The sequence below is a fragment of the Aulonocara stuartgranti genome (assembly GCF_965226115.1).
Source record: "Aulonocara stuartgranti genome assembly, chromosome: 17".
NCBI classification, from domain to species: domain Eukaryota; kingdom Metazoa; phylum Chordata; class Actinopteri; order Cichliformes; family Cichlidae; genus Aulonocara; species Aulonocara stuartgranti.
In genome coordinates this window covers 38738733-38757799 of record NC_138953.1, presented here as the reverse complement: position 1 = coordinate 38757799, position 19067 = coordinate 38738733, and the positions used below count along the sequence as shown (strand labels likewise).

The 19067-nt window shown below is 43.5% G+C and overlaps 1 protein-coding gene across 8 annotated transcripts in view; it reads left to right on the top strand.

Annotated features, from left to right (window-relative positions):
* pde4ba (phosphodiesterase 4B, cAMP-specific a) overlaps positions 1 to 19067 on the top strand; it is a 222618-nt gene that overhangs the window by 193388 nt on the left and 10163 nt on the right. For 7 of the 8 annotated variants that reach the window (XM_082511427.1, XM_082511424.1, XM_082511425.1 and 4 more), the window contains one exon: positions 9279 to 9391. In XM_082511427.1, coding sequence (XP_082367553.1) covers positions 9279 to 9391 — 113 coding nt within the window. Of the gene's footprint in view, positions 1 to 9278; positions 9392 to 14791; positions 15051 to 19067 lie in introns of those variants that run through there. The other variant, XM_082511431.1, reaches the window with a different exon arrangement.

Below are 19067 nucleotides of genomic sequence, written 5' to 3'. Positions count from 1 at the left end.
ATCCCGACCCGGACCAGCCAGAATTGGCTCCGTTTCACGGCTTGCACGCTAAATACAGCCAAGATAATGTTAATGAGACAGTCATGTTTGTCTTGACAACAGTTCAACAACAGCTGGAAAAGTCTCCGGACTAAAATGATTTCTCGCTTGGCCTCAGTAGAATGTTTTTCAGGTCCTGACGCCAAGAAACAGAAGAAGCGTGACATGTGAAGAGAGCCTGTCTAGCTGCAGTGCACATCACCTTGGTGAGGCTGTTTACGGCCCCATTATTTGAAATAAGACCCTCAGGAGTGATATGAGGCCTGGGATGGAGCACGTGGAAGCGGTCCGTATTTTCTGACATGTTCAAGCCGTCAAAATACAAATAACACTAATCGTTTATGACAAAACGAATTACTCCAATTTGTCACCTGAAATGTATTTTCACATGTAGCTCTTCTGACGTGACACTAAATCTAGCAGCAGTAATGCATCTCCTGGTAGAGTCTGAAGCTCCCCTCCTGGAAACCCTTTGATTTCTGACTTGCCTTCTTAAATTAGTAGTAAGTACTTTACAGTAGTAAAGCTGTCTATGAGCATTTATTTAAAAATAAAACAATAATTGTGATTACTGAGCATGCACTTTGTTGCTTTTGTGATTTGAAACCCACTCGAGGAACATGCCAGGTCACTGTATTAGCACAGAAAAAAAAACGCTCCCAGTTAACCATGGCTATTGTGTCCCAGTTTGTTTGGTTACTTGTCATTTAAAGCGATAGTCTAATATGCTAAAATAAGTTAATTGACTTTAGTACTAAATCCAAAAGAAAGAAGGGAGAGAAGGGCAAATATGATATCATTAAAAAGTAGCTGGTTAGCTTCCCTAGAAATTAACAGAAAGTAACAAAAAGGCAAATGAATGCGTGTATATTTATATGAATATGACTTTATATGACTTTTCTTTTATTGAAGCTTCAGCCTGTGACAAAAGCTAATGTGGAGCCCCTACCCCTGCAGTGTTTGCAAAAATAATATCGTGACTGATCTCATTTCTGAATCGCATGTTACAGCTATGAACACAACTTTAAATGCACCGCAGTTTAATCACACAAGTAACACTAAAGGAACCAAGCTGAGCAGGAACCACATCATAATGGGCACTGCAGTAACATAATAAATAATAAATAACACAGTAGGAGGTTTGGGGTGACAGGGTCTCATCGGAGACAATTCACTGAGTAATATATGAACGATGAGTGATGAAGGCTTCTTCCTGCAGCCTATACACACTATATTCTGCTTCTGTTTCCACTTTGAGTGGAAAAGTGGGGAGGGACAGCTACAGGCACCTGTTGAAAACTAGCAGAGATGTAGGATTCTTTCTTTTTTTGATGAAGTTTAACAAACTGATGGTATTTTTTATCTAAACCTGCACAAAAACAGCTCTTTAGTGGGAAGATGCTTCTCTATGCAATGCACACGCTTTACACTGAGTCAAAGAGGGGCTACTGGGCTGGACCCAAGATCACGTAAACAAGAATCAAGGAAAAAGAGTAGCTTTATCTCTACTGCAGTCAGATATTTGAAATAGGGAAAAAAAGCAGAACACTGTGATTGACCACGTGTCAGCCACGCCCTCAGGAAGTGAGAAGTGAGTAAATCTGTTGGTGTCAAATCAGTCTGGAGGTGTTTTAGAGAGCAGGGTCTTTCAGGACCACCAACAGCTGCTCTATACCCAACACTTCTCATAATCCCTGAATTCAGATGCACCACTTACACCTTTTAATTCTAAGTCTGGAAGCTTCTCTGGAACTTAAAAAGGAGAATAAAGCAGCAGCAGCATCGACACTGACAGAAGTCTGGCTGAGCGGGGTCCCACGGCTCCTCTGATCCATGCAAATCAACCTGAGGGCCAAAGGCCAGTCAGCATGACAATGAGGCTCATTCAGTCTAGTCAGTGCTGTTGCTTTCAATGCAGGAGTTCACCCCAGGTAATACAGACAAAGCCCGGCCTGTGTGCATTTTTTTGGTGGGCATACCCAAGTTTTGGATATATAGAAATGTTAGAAACTGTTGTGAGATGAAGAGAGTGCGTGAGCATGCAGCTCAAGGACAAGACTGTTTACGCTCACAGGTCCTCAGAGCCGAGCTGACAATAAGGCCAAACACACAGCTTCAATGACGTCTGTCTTTTTATCAGCGGGAGAGATACAGATTCGAAACTGTGAAGGTTTTTACATCAGAAAGTGACGAGCGGTCAGATAAGAGGGATACTGTTTGTACGACAAGGCACCTCAGGTCTCAGCGAACCTTCAGACCGTGCCGTGTCAGACTGTCCCTGAGCTCGTTTCACTCCTCACCGTGTACTCCTCACATTCATCTCCTACGTGCGTAAATCACTCCGTGTCTCTGCGAACAATGTGCACGTGACGGAGGCAGAGAAACCTCAGACTTGTGGGTGATTCAGTTTGGAGCAAAGGCCCGTTTGGACTGGTTTCTGGGTTAATGTTACTGTAACTGAAGTTTTAGCCACATAAAATCTTAACACTTGCATGCAAAGATAAAACAAAGTTACTGTCTGGATTAGACTTCGCATAATGGAAGAATGAATTCACTGCAACAGAACTTCTGAAAGAGGCCCGGCCGTCTTCAAAACAATCTTTGAAATTAGGTCACATACCAGTAATACAAATAAATACATGAATGAATGTTCCAGTCACACAGTTCTCATTCCAGTCTTTGTTTTTAGACGGTAACAGCAGCGTAGACACAGAATTTGATTAGCTCTTTCTGCTGTCGTTCCTACGATTCAGCGTGGTCTCTGCTGTAACCGTCCAGCCTTTATGGGGCAGAGTCATCGTTTTGTGCGTTGCTTTTCTTTTCTATCCGGTCGTTCAGTCTGACGTCACTAGCCGTGTCTGGGTCTAAACTCCGCTGCAGGTTCATATATCAAAGGATCACTGTGGCATTACTGAGAGTTGAAAAACTGTCTAAAGTCTTTCATCTTTAATAAAATGATCAGCGTTCTGCTCTACCAGGTGTAACAATTGAGTTTAACATCCAGGCATCCATGAAAACGGAATTTATGACATTTAATGGAGTTAGAAGTTAGCAGGGAGTTAGCTCGCTAGCTTCTATCTAAATACAATATAGCATGTCCTGACTGCGGGGTTTTGGAAACAAATTAAAACGTACAGCTCTGTTATCACTTCCAGCATAAATGAAGACAGAAAACTAAACAGCAGTGACGTTTGTAGGGTTACTGAAGTTGGGCTAGCTGGTATATAATGATGTGCTACGTGACCACTAGCGACACAGCTATGTTATCATAATATAAACAAGCTAACTGTTTTTCCACTCGATAAAAGTTAACGTGAGTGTTCTCGGTGGTCAGGAACAAATGTAATCACATGGCAGGATGCTGTAAAAGGACCAAACTTCAGCCAGGAGAACAACTGAGATAATCCATCCACAATACGAGGTTAGTCATTCATATACTGCTGCATGGGCTGGGCTGTAGTTACATCCTAAGGTTTTAAAAACTGAGCTTAAATAAATGATTAGCGGTAATAAAAGCCGAGGGAGGTCAACAGTGGTCGCTGACTGTTTTAGGAGCTTTTTGAGATCAAATAGAAGAAAATACAAAACATTAAACATGTTAACAACACAAAAGCCATATTAAACGCAGACTACTTTAGGCCTGGAAGTAGGATTCGTCGCGTCATCACTTAACGACCGGATTGTAAATCTCACAGAAATGTGTATAATGTGGGGAGGAATGTATAAGCAGGGGGGATTAGAGCCAGCAAGCTACAAAAATGGGGCCTAGCACTCAAACACGTACACGCTGTGTGGCCCAGTCAAAGCACCTTTGTTATGTTTTGTGGTTGTAAATGACTTTCAGTTTAAATGCAGGTAGAAGAGCCACAAGTCACACTGTTGCACTGAGCTGTACTCACATGCTGTGAAACAATAGGACCCCCGACCCTGCAAAAAATGCAAATCTAATGTTTACTTCCAGTGTGTTGCTACTTCCAATAATGTCTCATTTCATAGATTATTCCAGACTGGATTTGAACCTTCGCCACACAAATTCTGTTTACTAAAGTGAGAAACATTAAACACAGATAAAGAGACGCGCTTGCTATTTTGTTAGCAAGTGTAACAGCTGCATTCTTCTTTCCACCGACAGCCGCGCACGCGAAAGCGCTGTTTCGCCATCTCCACCGCTGTGTTAGGGGAAGGCAGCAAATATAAAAGCTGGTAGCTTTGGCACGAGAGACATGGACGATTACAACACATCAGAATATTTCATCTGTGAATCAACATCCTAAATATGTCACAGTGCTGCTTCTGGAGGGTCACAACCACATAAAAAAGGAACCAGCACGTTTTACCAGCACTGCGTCCCTGAGCAATGAATTTACCAGCTTTGTCTCCAATATAACAGGATGGCTAGAGGTTTATTTTACCCTCCTATCCTTAATATCAAACAGCCGCAGGGTAAGGAAATGTCATCTACTGAAATATTACTCACATTCTGAGTCCCAGTAAATCAGATAAATGTTTGCTAATGAAATACGTAGCCATGATGTCATTTTGTCACTTCTCAGAACCCAGCTTAGAGAAATGTTTTGATCAAGAAATGTATCGAGGTTATGCAAGAAGGCCCCGAAACCACAAACTCCACCACCGCTCTTCGTCCTCCCCTTGACTTTTCAGATTTCTTGTCAATGACATTTCTGTGAATGTCAAGCCAAACTTGAGTTTGTAAGACCTCCAAATGCAGCGCTACCCCCCCCCACCTCAATGTACCATCTCTGGTCTTTGTTAGGAAGTGTTGTGTAACCGCACGGAGGGTTTCAGATCAACTCACTTTCTGGTAAAGCAGGAGATGAAGAAAGAGAGTGCCTCAGTCTCTCTCTTGCTTTTTTTCAGCCATTTACAAATCCGGCGCTGCTGCCAGTTGACCAGCGTCAAAGTTTGGCTTCTCTTTAAGTGCGTGTGTGGTCTGTTTACGCTGGTTCACTAGAAATGTGGGACGTCACCCTTCGAAACCTGAATGTTTACACGGTGAATTCTTGGTCAACGAAAAGCAGAAATTAGGATGGACTGAGCAGGTGTGGGGAGGGCTGGTCCTCAACTGACCCCTTTAGTCAGAGTGGGTTTTGTGTCCCAGCGTGTGTCAGTGCTTGCTCACAATTAAGCTAACAGTCTTCCACATAGATGCTGGCTGCTGATAATGCGCTGCAGCTGACATGCCCTGCTGCATCTACCTTTGCATCACGGGCAAACTATCTCTATGCCCATGGGAGGATGACAGATGCAGCTGTCGCTCACACACAGGCACAAACACAAACAGCTTTAACAGCTCCTGTCTGATGTCCTGTGGGCACAATGGTCCTTAAATAACCTCATTTGAGTGTGTGTGTGTGTGTGTGTGTGTGTGTGTGTGTGTGTGTGTGTGTGTGTGTGTGTTTGTGAAGAAATCTCCCATAAAATGTGGAGTAAATAAACCAACAAAATGTTATTCTTGTGGAGGAGGTGAGTGAATTTAAATTGATTTTATGGGGAAATCTGAAAAATTATGCTCTGAAATGCTAATAATCAAATAAAAGACAGATCTAAGAATTATAAAACATTTTGGAACCGGCGCTAAAATGCACGTGAAACAGGGAAAGGAAAAACAATCATTGAATTATGGATTGACACAGTAAGAGGAATGCTGGTAACATTAAAAAAACAGCCCATGTGTTCTTTATTTGGATTTTATTTTCTGTTCCTTTTATTTCTCTTTATTTCATTCACTCTTGCCCTTTTCCTGCATTTTCTCGATTTTAATGTTACCTCGGGCTGCTGATTTCGCTGGACTTAGTGAAAAACAACTAAAAACTTTTCAATATTAAATTGAAACCGAGACAAACCCCCCCCCCCCCCCAAAAACCTTTCCCGCCGGCTCCGCTTCTCTCAGATGGAAAGTACTTGCTTGTATGGCAGTGTGTGCGGTAACAAGACATCTTAGCCATCAAGTGTGCGTGTGTCACTGTGTTTGTGTGGCTGGACTGTACATATGTATTTTCCTGCCTGCCCCTGTGGGACAAACTGTAGGTCTGAGCACTGATCAGAAAGGTCCTTGTGTCGGGTGGAGGCGGTGGAAATCCCCTCTTGTATCGTTGTGTGTGTGTGTGTGTGTGTGTGTGTGTGTGTGTGTGTGTGTGTGTGTGTGTGTGTGTTTGGAGTGCTGTTTCCCTCAGTCCACCCAAGGCCATAACTGGAGTACTTACTAATATATAGTGAGTGCACATGCCTCTACTCTTAATGTGTTTTCATTATCACCAGTTTTTCTCACCAATACTTTTTACCCATTATGACAAATCATATTTTAACCTTATACCAACACGTTTGTGATTTACTGCTTGTGTCTCATCCATCTAATTAGACCTGACTATAGGTGTAGACCTAAGATCCAGGTTCAAACTGACCTTTTTTTTTCTTTCTCATTATATCCTATATACTTATATTTACAGTGTTTAATACGTCTATTAGACCACCAAAATTAAAAGCATTGGTAATTAACCAAATTATATTTAATGTTTGTCTAATGGTTAGTCCACCAATGTGTACAGGCTGTTTAATTGAAATGATATTTGAAATGTAAAAAAAGTTGAAGTTTACAAAAAACAACAAACAAACCCTGAAAAACATAATAAGGCTTATTATTATTTGTATGTTGCACTTAATTACTTCTTGATTAATTTCTGACTTTTTTTTCCTTCCATATGTTCAGGAGAGAGAAATAAGGAGATGGATGAATGGATGATGGAGCGGTAGATGGATAAATGGATGGGTGGATGGATGGTTGGATGGATGGATGATGATGAATCAGTAGATGATGGATAGATGATGGCTGGGTAGACGGATGTATGTGTGGATGGATGGATAAATGATGGACGGATAGATGATGGATGGATGGGTAGAGGGATGGATGGATGATGGCTGGGTAGATGGATGGATAAATGGATGGATGGATGATGATGGCTGGGTAGATGATGGATGGATCGGTAGATGGATGAATGATGGAACTTTTCATATGAATTTAAAATAGGCAAAGCCAAATAGGAAGTGAAGTCATATTGCGGAAGCTGTGAACTTGTCTTGTTTTATGGTCGACTAGTCTTTTTTATTAGCTCGATTTCTATCTGAAGTAAAGTATTCTAAGCATCGGTGCTTATTTTTGATAGCTGTTGGAGCAATTTAAATATTTTTGACATAAAACTTAGAACCCGAGCCAAATATTTTAGTTCTTAGCAAATAAATCTTTAACAGGTGGTTAACTGGGTCCTTTGCTGGAGGAAAGACTGGTGATTTTGGCCTTGTTTTCCAGCAGGCCAGGGATCAAAGTAAAACCGTTATACAAGTGTTACAGTTCTGTGGCTCTGGCACCTGCCTCAAAACTTGGATTTAATACATGGAGACCTGCAGGTATTTGGCCTTATGGCTGGCTTTAGGGCCTGACTTGCTGAACTAGATCTTGAGACCCAGTTTTGTGTGTTTTGAAATCACGTCCTGAAAGTGATTTTTAGATCAATCCAGCCATGGCTGTTTCTCTCTGATGCAGCTTCATTTTCACTCATCATTACTGCTACGACTTTGGACAAATGTTGAAATACCAGTCGAAAAACTTCTACTGTGGTTCTTGCTTTCTGAGCAGAGTTTAAAAGGTCAAAAGAAAAGACCGTTCCAGGGAAAGGGACCTTTCTACGCTCTTCAAAAACACAAACCACCTCAAAGATGTTGGAAATACTGGAGAGCAACATCTCAAATAAGTGTAAACCGTTTCAAGATCAGGCAGTTGTGGCATTAAACTAAACACACACACACAAACACACACACTCCCTCTTTTTCTTTCACTTCCCTCATCAGAGTGAGGGAAGGCTGTGGGCAAAGTGCCAGGTGCCTCTCATGTTTGGGAGAGCAAACAGGCTCGTGTCTTTGATGGCGAGGAGATCAGAGCGGGGGACGCATTCTACGTGGCCGCGCTAAGGTCGCCGCAGTGCACACCCTGCTGCCATGTTGTGCTCCGCAGCTAGGCGACCCGGAGTATACACAGTGAGTGGGAGAAGAGTGTGTTTGTGTGTGTGTGTTGGTTCAACTCCACCAACCAACTCATCGCACACTCGCCTTTGCTTTCCAAGACACACTCACTCCAACTCTGACGTACAGTTTGCAGTTGTCTGAAAAATGGTTAAACCACAGGAACAGGGTCGGAGCAGTGACTCCCAGGCCAAGCAGGAATCTCTCAGCAGTGGTGACAGCACAAACCTTGCCTTGACTTTCTCTGTCTGTCATCATAATCCCTCTCTGGACCAACTTCATGTGTGCTTTGTAGATGTTTTTGTTCTTTACTCAAGATTTCTTTTATTATAATCCTTCTGCTTTATTTGACCAACATATTTAAAAAGAAAAGAAATAAAAACAACCTAAATGGTAACAGCACAACAGCATTAGAAATGTCACTGCATTTCTGGTAAACGTAACGCCAGTGCCAGTTCCTGTCATTTTATATCTAGGGCGCATTTTCTGACTGCTGTGGTTGGACCTTCAGCCTTCTTCTTACGTCCTAGAAAGCAACAGTGACACATGTTTTGCAGCAGTTGTTATCATTTTTTTTTATGACTAAATGAGTGATTAAAAACATCCTGCGTCAGAAATGATGGGCTCATCACGAAGACGTGTCCGATGCCACCGTCTGTTGTCGATGATCAAAAGTAAAATAATTAGTGTGATTAAATATTTCTTAATCGGTGGCAACTTTACCAGTTAAGTCAATGCATGTTTTTAATGGTACAACATGTGCACCTCTGCATGTGTGTTTAGGTTTCGAGGTGTCTGTTTCCTGTGAGATGGGGTAAAGTTTGTTTGTGAGGTGGGGGTATCTAGTTTCCTGTAATAGGGCGGTTGACTTTATGTAAATAAGCTGAGGGCCTCAGATTGGGAGATGACGTTTGGGGGGTTGGGGACTCACACAGACAAGTCGAGTGTGTGACAGAACGAGGTCAGGTCCTGGCTTTCTCTCGATTCCACTGACAGCTGCGAGTCCCAGCAGCTAAAAAACCTCCTCATGACGAAGGGGCGCTACAACCGTGTCCCACCTCTAGCAGTCCCCCCTCCTCAGCAGCAGGAACCCTGAGCGAGACCCGTGGGTGGACGGTCCCTGGGAGTGGCTGGGCAGCGTTCGGGCTCCATGTGCTCTGTCTGTTCTGACTGCGTGTCTCTGTGTGCCGGCTGTTTGTTGACAGATGACGCGTACCAGAAACTGGCCATGGAGACAATGGAGGAGTTGGAGTGGTGTTTGGACCAGCTGGAGACCATCCAGACCTACCGCTCTGTCAGCGACATGGCCTCCACCAAGGTATGAGAGGCTGCACCTTTCACTGTTTGCTGTTATTGTGTTTCATCATAATGGGGGCAGTTTTGTGCCATCACACTTGTATTTCGAGCAGATAAATCCAAGTCCATGTGTTGCAAGTGTTTATACAAAAAAAGGGCTCCGCTTTTTAGGGGAGCTCTCAAATCTGACTAGCAAGGGAATCTGCAGGAAGCATTAATCCTTCAGCATAATAAACACATGAAGGGCGGTATACAAAATCCAAAGATGCTACTGCTGAACTTAGCATGACCCATCAAAGTAAACAGCGTTAAAAGTTTGAACATAAACAGAACAGTAATGAGGAGGAGATTGGTTTGGCAGAGGGGGCTGAGATGAGTGCTGATTGGATTAAAAGGCCACCAGCTCACTTATATGTCCTATTTATCATCAGATTTGTTTTCCTGAGCAAACATAAAACTCTCCTTGTTGAAAAGATGGTCTAACAAGCAGGTGTGTGTTTTTTCTTGACCGGCTGTGGCTCTCTTTCCATCTTAGCTGACTAACTTTTCCACTGTCCGCTGATTATTCTGTTTCTTCTGTGTCACCGATTGCGTGTCATGTGCAGTGAAGTTCAATGCCTGGTTTTTATGTGAAGAGACAGGAAGTTGAAACAATGGTACTGAACCACATTCAGCTTAATAATCACTTGTTGTATTGCGCTTCCTGTGCTCGTGTCACTGGATTCTCGACATGATATCTAAGAATTATTAGGTGGCATCCATGACTGTGTGAGTCATGGTAAGTTTGCTCACTTACAAAGAAATGGCTGTATCATTTTCATGGAAAGAGACAGACATACAAGCAAAACATGACTTACTATTTGGTGGTGGACGAACCCTTGTTGGGGTAAGACGTTTCTTTTTGTTGGTCACCAAGTTTGCAAAGATTTCACGAGGGGTTTTGGCCCACTCCTCTTTACAGAAACTCTCTGAATCCTTTAGGTGTTGTGGCTGCCGTTTGGCAACTCGAAGCTTCAGCTTCCTCCACAGATTTTCTAAAAGACTGAGGTCTGAGGCTAGGCCACTCCATGACTTTAATGTGCTTCTTCCTTTCCTCTCCTTTGTTAGCACACCCCGTGTGGCAAGATACTGAAAGGAGCTCCAGATTGAGCAGTTTGGTCATTTTATACTTCTTCCATTTCTGAATAATGAAAGCTCATCAAACGTTTTGTACCTCAGTTCCAGTCTTGAGCATATCTAAGGCTTTGCCTCTGACCATGTCCTTGGTGGTGGCGAGGTTCGAATGGAAGAAACTGGTTCTGGTTCTATAAACATGCGTTGAGATGAATGATTGATCCTAATCTGTACACATGGGCACGCAGCCAATCTGTGGGAGTCCGAATCCTAGCTGGGTGGTAGGGGATAAAATATTTATTTCACTCACTAACATGCAAATCAATTTAAAACTTTTATGTAATGTATTTTCTCTGGATTTTTGGTTGATATTTTTTGCTTCTCTCCATTAAAACGATACTACCATAAAAATTAGAGACTGTTCGTTTCTTTGGAAACTTACAAATTCAGCAGGGGATCAAAAAATTATTACTCGGTCTATAATTTATTTCTCTGTCATTAGAATCTCTGCTGCTATTACCTTAAGGGCTGTAATACAAAACACATGGTCTCATAATTGCCTCCTTTTGGCCTTTGCATTCAGATGATGTCATGGATATCAAAGCACAGTTTCCCCGTTACGACAAGGTTTTACATCTATTCAGTTTTGTACTTTAAGAATTCATCATTCAGAGAAAATGATCAGACCTCGCCTGCGGCTTGAAGTATCCAGTCAGTCCACAGATGTCTGTTTTTAAAATGGTTGTCGATAGAGATAATGTGGTTGGCCGCCGGACACCAAAGTAAATATGTCTGTGGGATTTAAAGGTAGGAAGAGTTCATGAGTCACTGGATATATGGCCATCACTGTTAGAGATCTAACCTGGGCAGTTTTATACCGTAGACTGCCACAGAGATCGGCCACTTGGAGGAAGCTAGATATTTACATTTTTTGGTCTTTTGTTTAAGTCCAAACCACAGAAAGCTGCTGTGTGTGCGATGAGTGTAACTTAGCCTGAAAAACCCTGTCATGTAAACATGTGAATCAAGAGGAAAGCTTATTATTTCTCATGAAAACTGGACAACAGGATGCGAGTGATCCAGCAGTGGGTCAAACACAATGAACTAGAGAGGAAGACAAAGAATGTGTGTGTGTGTGTGTGTGTGTGTGTGTGTGTGTGTGTGTGTGTGTGTGTGTGTGTGTGTGTGTTTAAGGGATCCTCGCAGACCCCTGGGCAGAGTTACTCTCTCTTCCTGTCTCCTTCCTGATCTCCTGCTGCTCTCTCTATATGACAATAGCCATCCCAACATACCCATTTGGACGGTTAATGGCCGTGTTTATTTATCCTATTGCTGCCGTCACACATCCAGCACTGACAGTAAGCAGGAGCGGTTTCACTTAGGTTGACAGAATCACTGCAGAACTACTGGAACAACTATTCAAACAGTCATTTAGACATGAAAGCAGGGGTGACAGACCAAACACAGAAGACAGGCAGAGTGCAGAGGAAGTCGGAGCATCCATGCTTGTACAAACGTTCTTTAAAGAAGCTGTTGGTTTGCATCACTCCTCAGCTGCGTTTCAGTTTAGCCTGAAATCAAGACTGTAACTGTAGGACTTTTGCAATCGTAGAAAACTTTTTTTGGATCGAGACGAACGTTATCTGTAGGTGATGATTGAATACAGGAACTTCACCAACTTGAAAGATTCCCAAATATCCCAATAAGGGAAAAACGAAGGAATGGTTTTGCGCTGCTTTTTCCAGAAAACATTACACCTACCCCTCGGTCTGCCAAGATCATCAGACTGTAACACAATGGAAAGCTGACAGCACTTCCACTTGAGCAGATGGATGTAAACTGACAGGTGTGGCCATTTATCGTTGGTCAAACGAAAGAAAAGTAGCTCTCTAAATTGTACTTTCTTATTTTTAATCAGTTCATACTGAACTGTATTTCTTCTTTAAATGTGGAGTCTCCGCTGCGGTCCACAGCGCAGCGTATCAAGTGGCACAATGTGCTTATTATGCATTATGACCCTCTCTCACAGATGTGACTTTGGCAAGTGGGTGAATGTGCCCCGACACGTAACCGTATGTGCACAAGATGCTGATAAGGAGTCGCCCATCGAACATGTGCCGCATGTATACATGCCTGTGTCTACGTGAGTGTGCGTGCAGCTGGGTGTCCGTACCCACAGTAGGCTAATCCCCTCATATCTCGGCAGTCTTGTTTTTACAGTAAACTAAAACATTGCACAACTGCAGACCCTTTGTTAACTTGGCCGTTACACCCAACGCGGCTTTGTTAGCAAGAACATACCGATCGGCTCATATGACCCCCGCAACTTCCTATTGTATTTAGGATGGTGGAAAAACTGTTATCCAAGCTGTGGCAGAGTATGAAACATGAGCACAGGGGAGGTGAAACGCAAGAAGATGCGATCGTACCTCCAAGGTGAAGTGCAGGCAGGGGCTGATGCTGAGCACTTACAGTACGTGACTGTCCCCTCTGTTATGTATGGTTGACATAGACGGGTCAAAGTCTGTTGTGAGTTGGAATATGCTCCTTCCAGCACTGCAGACTCTCTGTTGTGTGAAAATACAGCTTAAGCATCTAATGTCTGCTTGATTATAATCAGTTCTTTTTGTCAATATGGGGCTCAAGATCATTTAACAGAGTTACTCACAGATTTAAAAGAAAACTTAAAAAGAAAATCAGATTTAGTAAACTTGAAAAAAGATGAAACAACTGTTTTTTTTAATCATGCGGATTTCACTGAACTTTGGGAAGTGAAGAGAAGATAAAGATTTTATCCCAATTCTGCATGAGCCAAAATTATAATTGAAATGGAAGTTTATAATTGACTGCACTCATTTGCGAAACGTGATGAATTTGCTACCAAAAAAGAAACAACTGGTTCCTGCTTTGAAAAGGTGAAAAGCTGCTGCTTTTGTCCAGTTCATATACCGTATTTTCCGCACTATAAGGCGCACTTACAATCCTTTAATTTTCACAAAAATCAACAGTGTGCCTTATGTATGAATTCTGGTTGTGCTTACTGACCTCGAACTGATTTTATGTGCTACACGGTGCACAGAAATCTGTCAAAACATGTTTTACTACGACTTTGGTAGCTACGAAGCTGCACCAGATTGTCGGTGCATTACGGCTACCATAGCCAGGAGCCTCGCGGAGGAATCTGGGTCCTAAACTCCATCCGTTCAGGTCCCAAAGTCAAACGAACACTGCAGCATCACTGAGAGTTAAAACTGTCTAAATTCTTTCATCTTTAATAAAATGATCAGCGTTGCTGTTTTACCAGGTGTAACAATTAAGTTTAACATCCAGGCATCCATGAAAACAGAATTTATTACATTCAACGGAGTTAGAAGTTAACAGGAAGTTAGCTCGCTAGCTTCCACCTAAACATGATATAGCATGTTCTGACTGAGAGATTTCTGAAAAAATCAAACGTACAGCTCTGTTATCACTTCCAACATAAATGAAGACAGAAAACTAAACAGCAGTGACGTTTGTAGGGTTACTGAAGCTGGACTAGCTGGTATATAATGATGTGCTACGTGATCGCTAGCTACACAGCTATGTTAGCATAGCATAAACACAGTGAAGCTGGAGGATGAACGCTAACTTTTTTCCACTTGATAAAAGTTAACATGAGGGTTCCCGATGGTTAGGGACAAATGCAATCGCATGGCAGGATGCTGTAAACGGACCAAACTTCAGTCAGGAGAACAACTGAGATAATCCATCCACAATACGAGGTTAGTCATTCATATACTGCAACAACATGGGAATAGAGCAGCTGCAGAGAATTCAGCATCAATGAATCAATGCTACGGAAGAGGAGGAAGCAAGAAGAATGAGCTGAGTAAAGTTTGACTTATCTGACTGTTTTGTTTCACTTAATGCGCCTTATGGTCTGAAAAATACGGTATGTGCATTAATTCATTAAGTGTTTTCTTGGTTATCAAAGAAAGCTCAAGGAAAAATGAATCCCTATCCCTGAGCCTGAGATGATGACATCATCATCCCCCCAATACAAAATCCACAAACACCAAGCAGCAAATTACTGCATCTTAGAATGAATAATGAAACCATGAAGAAATCTGATGGAGACGAGCACGTGTAAAGGGCTTTTTAAAGAGCCGGTCACCCGAGTAGATTTAACAGTGACAGCAAAGCTTCGGAGATGTGACTGCCAGCTGCAAGAGCGCTGAGCAGCAAGCAAGAGGAGCAGGGGGGGGAAAAGGCTAGAGGCGGGACCTCCCCAAGAGGGAGTGTGTATGTAGCAGAGGTCTAACACAGTCATTGCTCCACAGACACAGGGTGTGAGGTAGAGCCTGATCAGACCTCGCAGTCCCGAGTGAGTCACTAGAGCTGTGGCGTTTCCCAGCGTCAGAGAGCAGAGGCTTGGTCCTTTTACTCATGCTGTAGTCAGACTGAGACTGAGACACTTTAACGGACGGCAGCCCCACTCTACCCTGCACTTTACACACAGCAACATGGGCGCCTGTTGCTTTGACAAGAAAGAGAGGAAATTAGGGAAGCTGAACGGTTGGAGGAAGGTGAGTTTTGTTATTTTTATAATTTTATGCTGGTAGACACAGTTTGTAATCATTCGCCATTCGGTGAGATTTCCTGCCTTGCTTGGACTTAAAAGAACAGATGTTTTGTGGCTTGCTCAAGCTTTTTCTTGCACTGAATGCTATTGGATATATATATATATTTTAATATATTACATACACATTGCTTTTTCATACACATTGTGTACTTATATGCCCTTTGATCCTGGTGGAGTTTGGAGCGAATTTTAGCAGCATTTTATTTCAAGTCTGCACATGATTTCACTTTGGAAGCATGTTGGGAGTATTTATTGCCGCTTCAATTTACTGAAAAGTTTGTCCTTTGAATATTAATTTTCAACTCATGGTGGTCAAACCTGCCTTCTGCATTTGCCTCGGGGGTCTTTTATGCTTCCTTTGCTGCGTATTCCCAAATTGTTTCTGTCTGTGGAACTAGATAACCTTTACTCCCAGAGAATCAAACTCATGAGAGATTTATGGTGCTTCCAGATAATTAAGCGCAGATGTCGTTTTGTTCTTCCTGGCCAAATGCCAAAGCGATTTCTTTAGTTTGTAAGTGACCTATAAGTGACAATAACCAGTATTCACTGTAACTGCATAGTTACTGCTTATAAAAAGTTCAGCTTTGTCTGCTTTTAATGTCTCCAACTGCCTAAAATGAGGGAAGGAGCCACAGATTTAAATCACAGGAGGTCCAGCGGATGGAAAGGAGTGTATCTTAGCTGGGTACCAAAGACTTTTTTTTGACATAGGCCAAAACACTCAGGTTGTCTGACGAGAGAAGTAGTGGTGAAGTGCTCGTAGCTTGGGTGCACAGTGTCGAGAACACATTTCTGCAATTCTTTATTTTGCCAGAAGTTAGGAGGAGAATTTAGAACAGACGATTTGAGCATTTCCTGGGTTTTTTTTGCAGCGTGGTCTTTAACAGAGGGTTGCTTTCTGCTTTCGAAGCAGCCCCGACTCGAGCTGAGCATTGCAGCCTCGAGCCTAAAAATAGTGAAGCAAACTACATCTGAGGCTGTGATCACCAGGAGCGATTAGAATCAATCAGTCGGCTTAAAAGCGATTCTCCTTCCCATCCTTTTTTGCTCTCGAAACCTTCATTTTTTCCCCCCTCTATATTTTACTGTACGGGACCACAGATGCATGAATACACTCCATCTCTCACACACACACGCGCACACACAAGCATAAGCGAGTGAGTCAGAGGAAGTGAGAGGTAGTCAGGCCGTCTCTCAGAATTGTCTGTATCTCTAACCAACATACGCACAGTTCATACGTAGGTAAGTTTCCTGATCTTCTCCGAGTTATGTCACTACCCCTCCGCGCCGCTGTGCTGATTTTACAATCTGGCGTCACACGTTTGCTAAACCGAGGAGGTGATTAACCGCAAACGCTGCACGTTTGCTGGTAAAGGAGATGGTTGCACGAGTTATAATCAGCAACGCTGCATGCATGCTGTGAATATGAGACTGTGTTTAGAAGCATAAAAATCACGATAATAAATAAAACTTGCAGCTCCTTGCAAATCCTGAGTGACTTAAATCAAGAAATTGATTACTTTTAAAGTGTGTTTCGCACCTTCACAGAGGTGCAAAGATATTTACAGATTTAGCCATAAGTTGTAAATACCAGTACAGACTGGGAGCCCAGTACTAAGTCAAGACTGACCAGAATGGGTGTAGTGCACCCACTAGTGGCTCAGAGACACAACTTCAGTCTGAACCACTTCAGGCGCAAATGGGTAACGAGACAAACTGGAAAATTTCAGCTGATTTCAGCAACACCAGAGAGTTCCAGTTCAGTCATCCTCTAAGCTGTGGTGCAAAAAGATCAGAACGATGAGGAGAAACAGTCAGAGAGTAACAGACACGATACCCTGAGGCTGCAGCGCCAGCTCAGATAATGGAAGCACGCTGATGTTGCGTAAGATCAGTCTCGTGTCAGAGGGAGACTCCGTGTCTGCCTTCCGGTCCACCTGTCCGCCTCGCCGCCCTGCACGGCGAGCTGTCCGATGGGATCACGTCTGAACGGAGGGGGCTCTGCACGAATGCCCCTCCCTCCACCTCTCATTGATGTACCACGGGCTCCATTCACCTTCCTTCCCTCTGTCAGAGCACCTCTCTGCTGAATCAACCCACCCACCGAAAGCAGGGAGAGAAGGGGAGGAGTAAGAGGTTAGAAGACAGAGATATGGAGCTTAAAGCGAGAGGAAGACGAGATAAAAGCAAAAATAATGGAAAATTTGTTGAAAAAACTGATTTAGATTATAATAAATGAAAGGAGCTAACTGGTGAAACAAATATAATAAAGATTCCAGTGACGGAGAGATGTATCCACACATCTTTGGATGGGTTAATCTCCCTCCAGTGTCATGATGTCAGTGGGAGATAAGGAGGCTTCCCTCATGAAAGAGCCAACTCCAAACACACACTGGCAGCGACACATTGAAACACACACACTTATAAAACATGTCAGCACTGACTGGGTTTAAATGCAGGTGACGGCGCTCGCAGGCTGCTGCGGAGCGTGTGCGCACTTTTCTCGCAGCTTCTGGGGGAAGCACGGCACTTCGACACTGCATCCTGTTATTTCTGGTTTCTTTATATATTATGCAGTGAGCTATTATATAAAGAGCTGCCTCCTCCTTTTCTGTGTTTTTTCTTCTCCTTGCATCCCACCTCCTCGCTTCTGGTTCTTTCCCTCATTGGCAGGATAATCCGGAAGGAATTCTCTCGGGAAAGCTTTCATCTCCCCCTCATCTTCCCGCACACACACATTAGGGCCGAGAGATTCTCTGGGAACCTCTGTTTACAGTTTCCTGTGGATATGTTCTGAAGCGTGAGGGAGGCGTCGCAGCTGTCCTCAAGGTTTTCACACATAAGAGCCCAGTCGTGATTGACACGTCTGGTGCTGCTGGTGTTACGCTCCGGTCAGGTGGGCCTGGCCTTGTACACCGCAGCCAGTATCAACACCTGCTCTGAGGACAGCCCATCGATTCTGCCAGCGAAGCAGACAGACAGAGATTGATGACTGTGTTGGCTAGTGGAAGCCGAGAGAGAAATTGACATGTAAGCGGTGGAGAGTGAGGGATAGATGAAGCAGAGCGAGGGAATGGTGGTGGAGGCGAGGAGGAGGAGGCGATTTTCAGCCTGTGCATCAGTGGATGCGAGCAGGGGCGATGTGTGTGGTGAGTCCTCGTGACAGCTCAGCAGCTACTGCACATGTCTGCCTGGGAAGCAATAGGGGAAGCCTCTCTCCTTCGCCTCCCCTCTCCTCATTTAGAAAAAAAAAACAGCCTGACACTGGCTACCTAGTGCTGTTGCCATGGCATCGGGGTGTTCTGGTAATTGGCGCACACGCAGTTACAGGCAGCGAGAGAAACCGTGGGCTTCGTGTCACCTAACTTGGGGAAGGAAGGACACAATTATCTTCCTTCTTCTCTAACCGTCTCGCCTCCTGTGTCTTGGCTGTTAAAAATAGCCGTCCACAAACACCCTGTCAGCATCTAATATTATTATGGGGTGCGGATAATGAACAGGCTTATGAGTTCTCCACAATGGCTGCCGTGGCTGCACGTCAGGAGACAACAGAAGACACAAAAGAGGGGGCGGGAGGGGATAATAGAGATAATGGCGATTAGAAATACCATCGCTGTACGTTCATATTCTTCAAAACGTGCTGCAGCATCCCTCTCGCTCTTCCCATTGTTTCACTCGTAGATGGGAGGCGCAGTTTCACAGCTTCATGACATTACAGGGCCTGGGAATGAAGGAGGACGGACATTACTTGCAGTGGTTTTGTAGTTGAGAGAAAAAAGAGAGCGAAAGAGTTCATATTAAATGGATATTAAATATCAATCACTCACACACCCCTTTATAACTTTACATATACACCAATGCCAAGCTGTAGTTTGGGCTCCCCCCTTTCCCCCCCACTTTCTGTCAAATCATGTGTTCTGACTGGAGTGTGTTGCTGGGGCTGGCAGACTACAGCGAG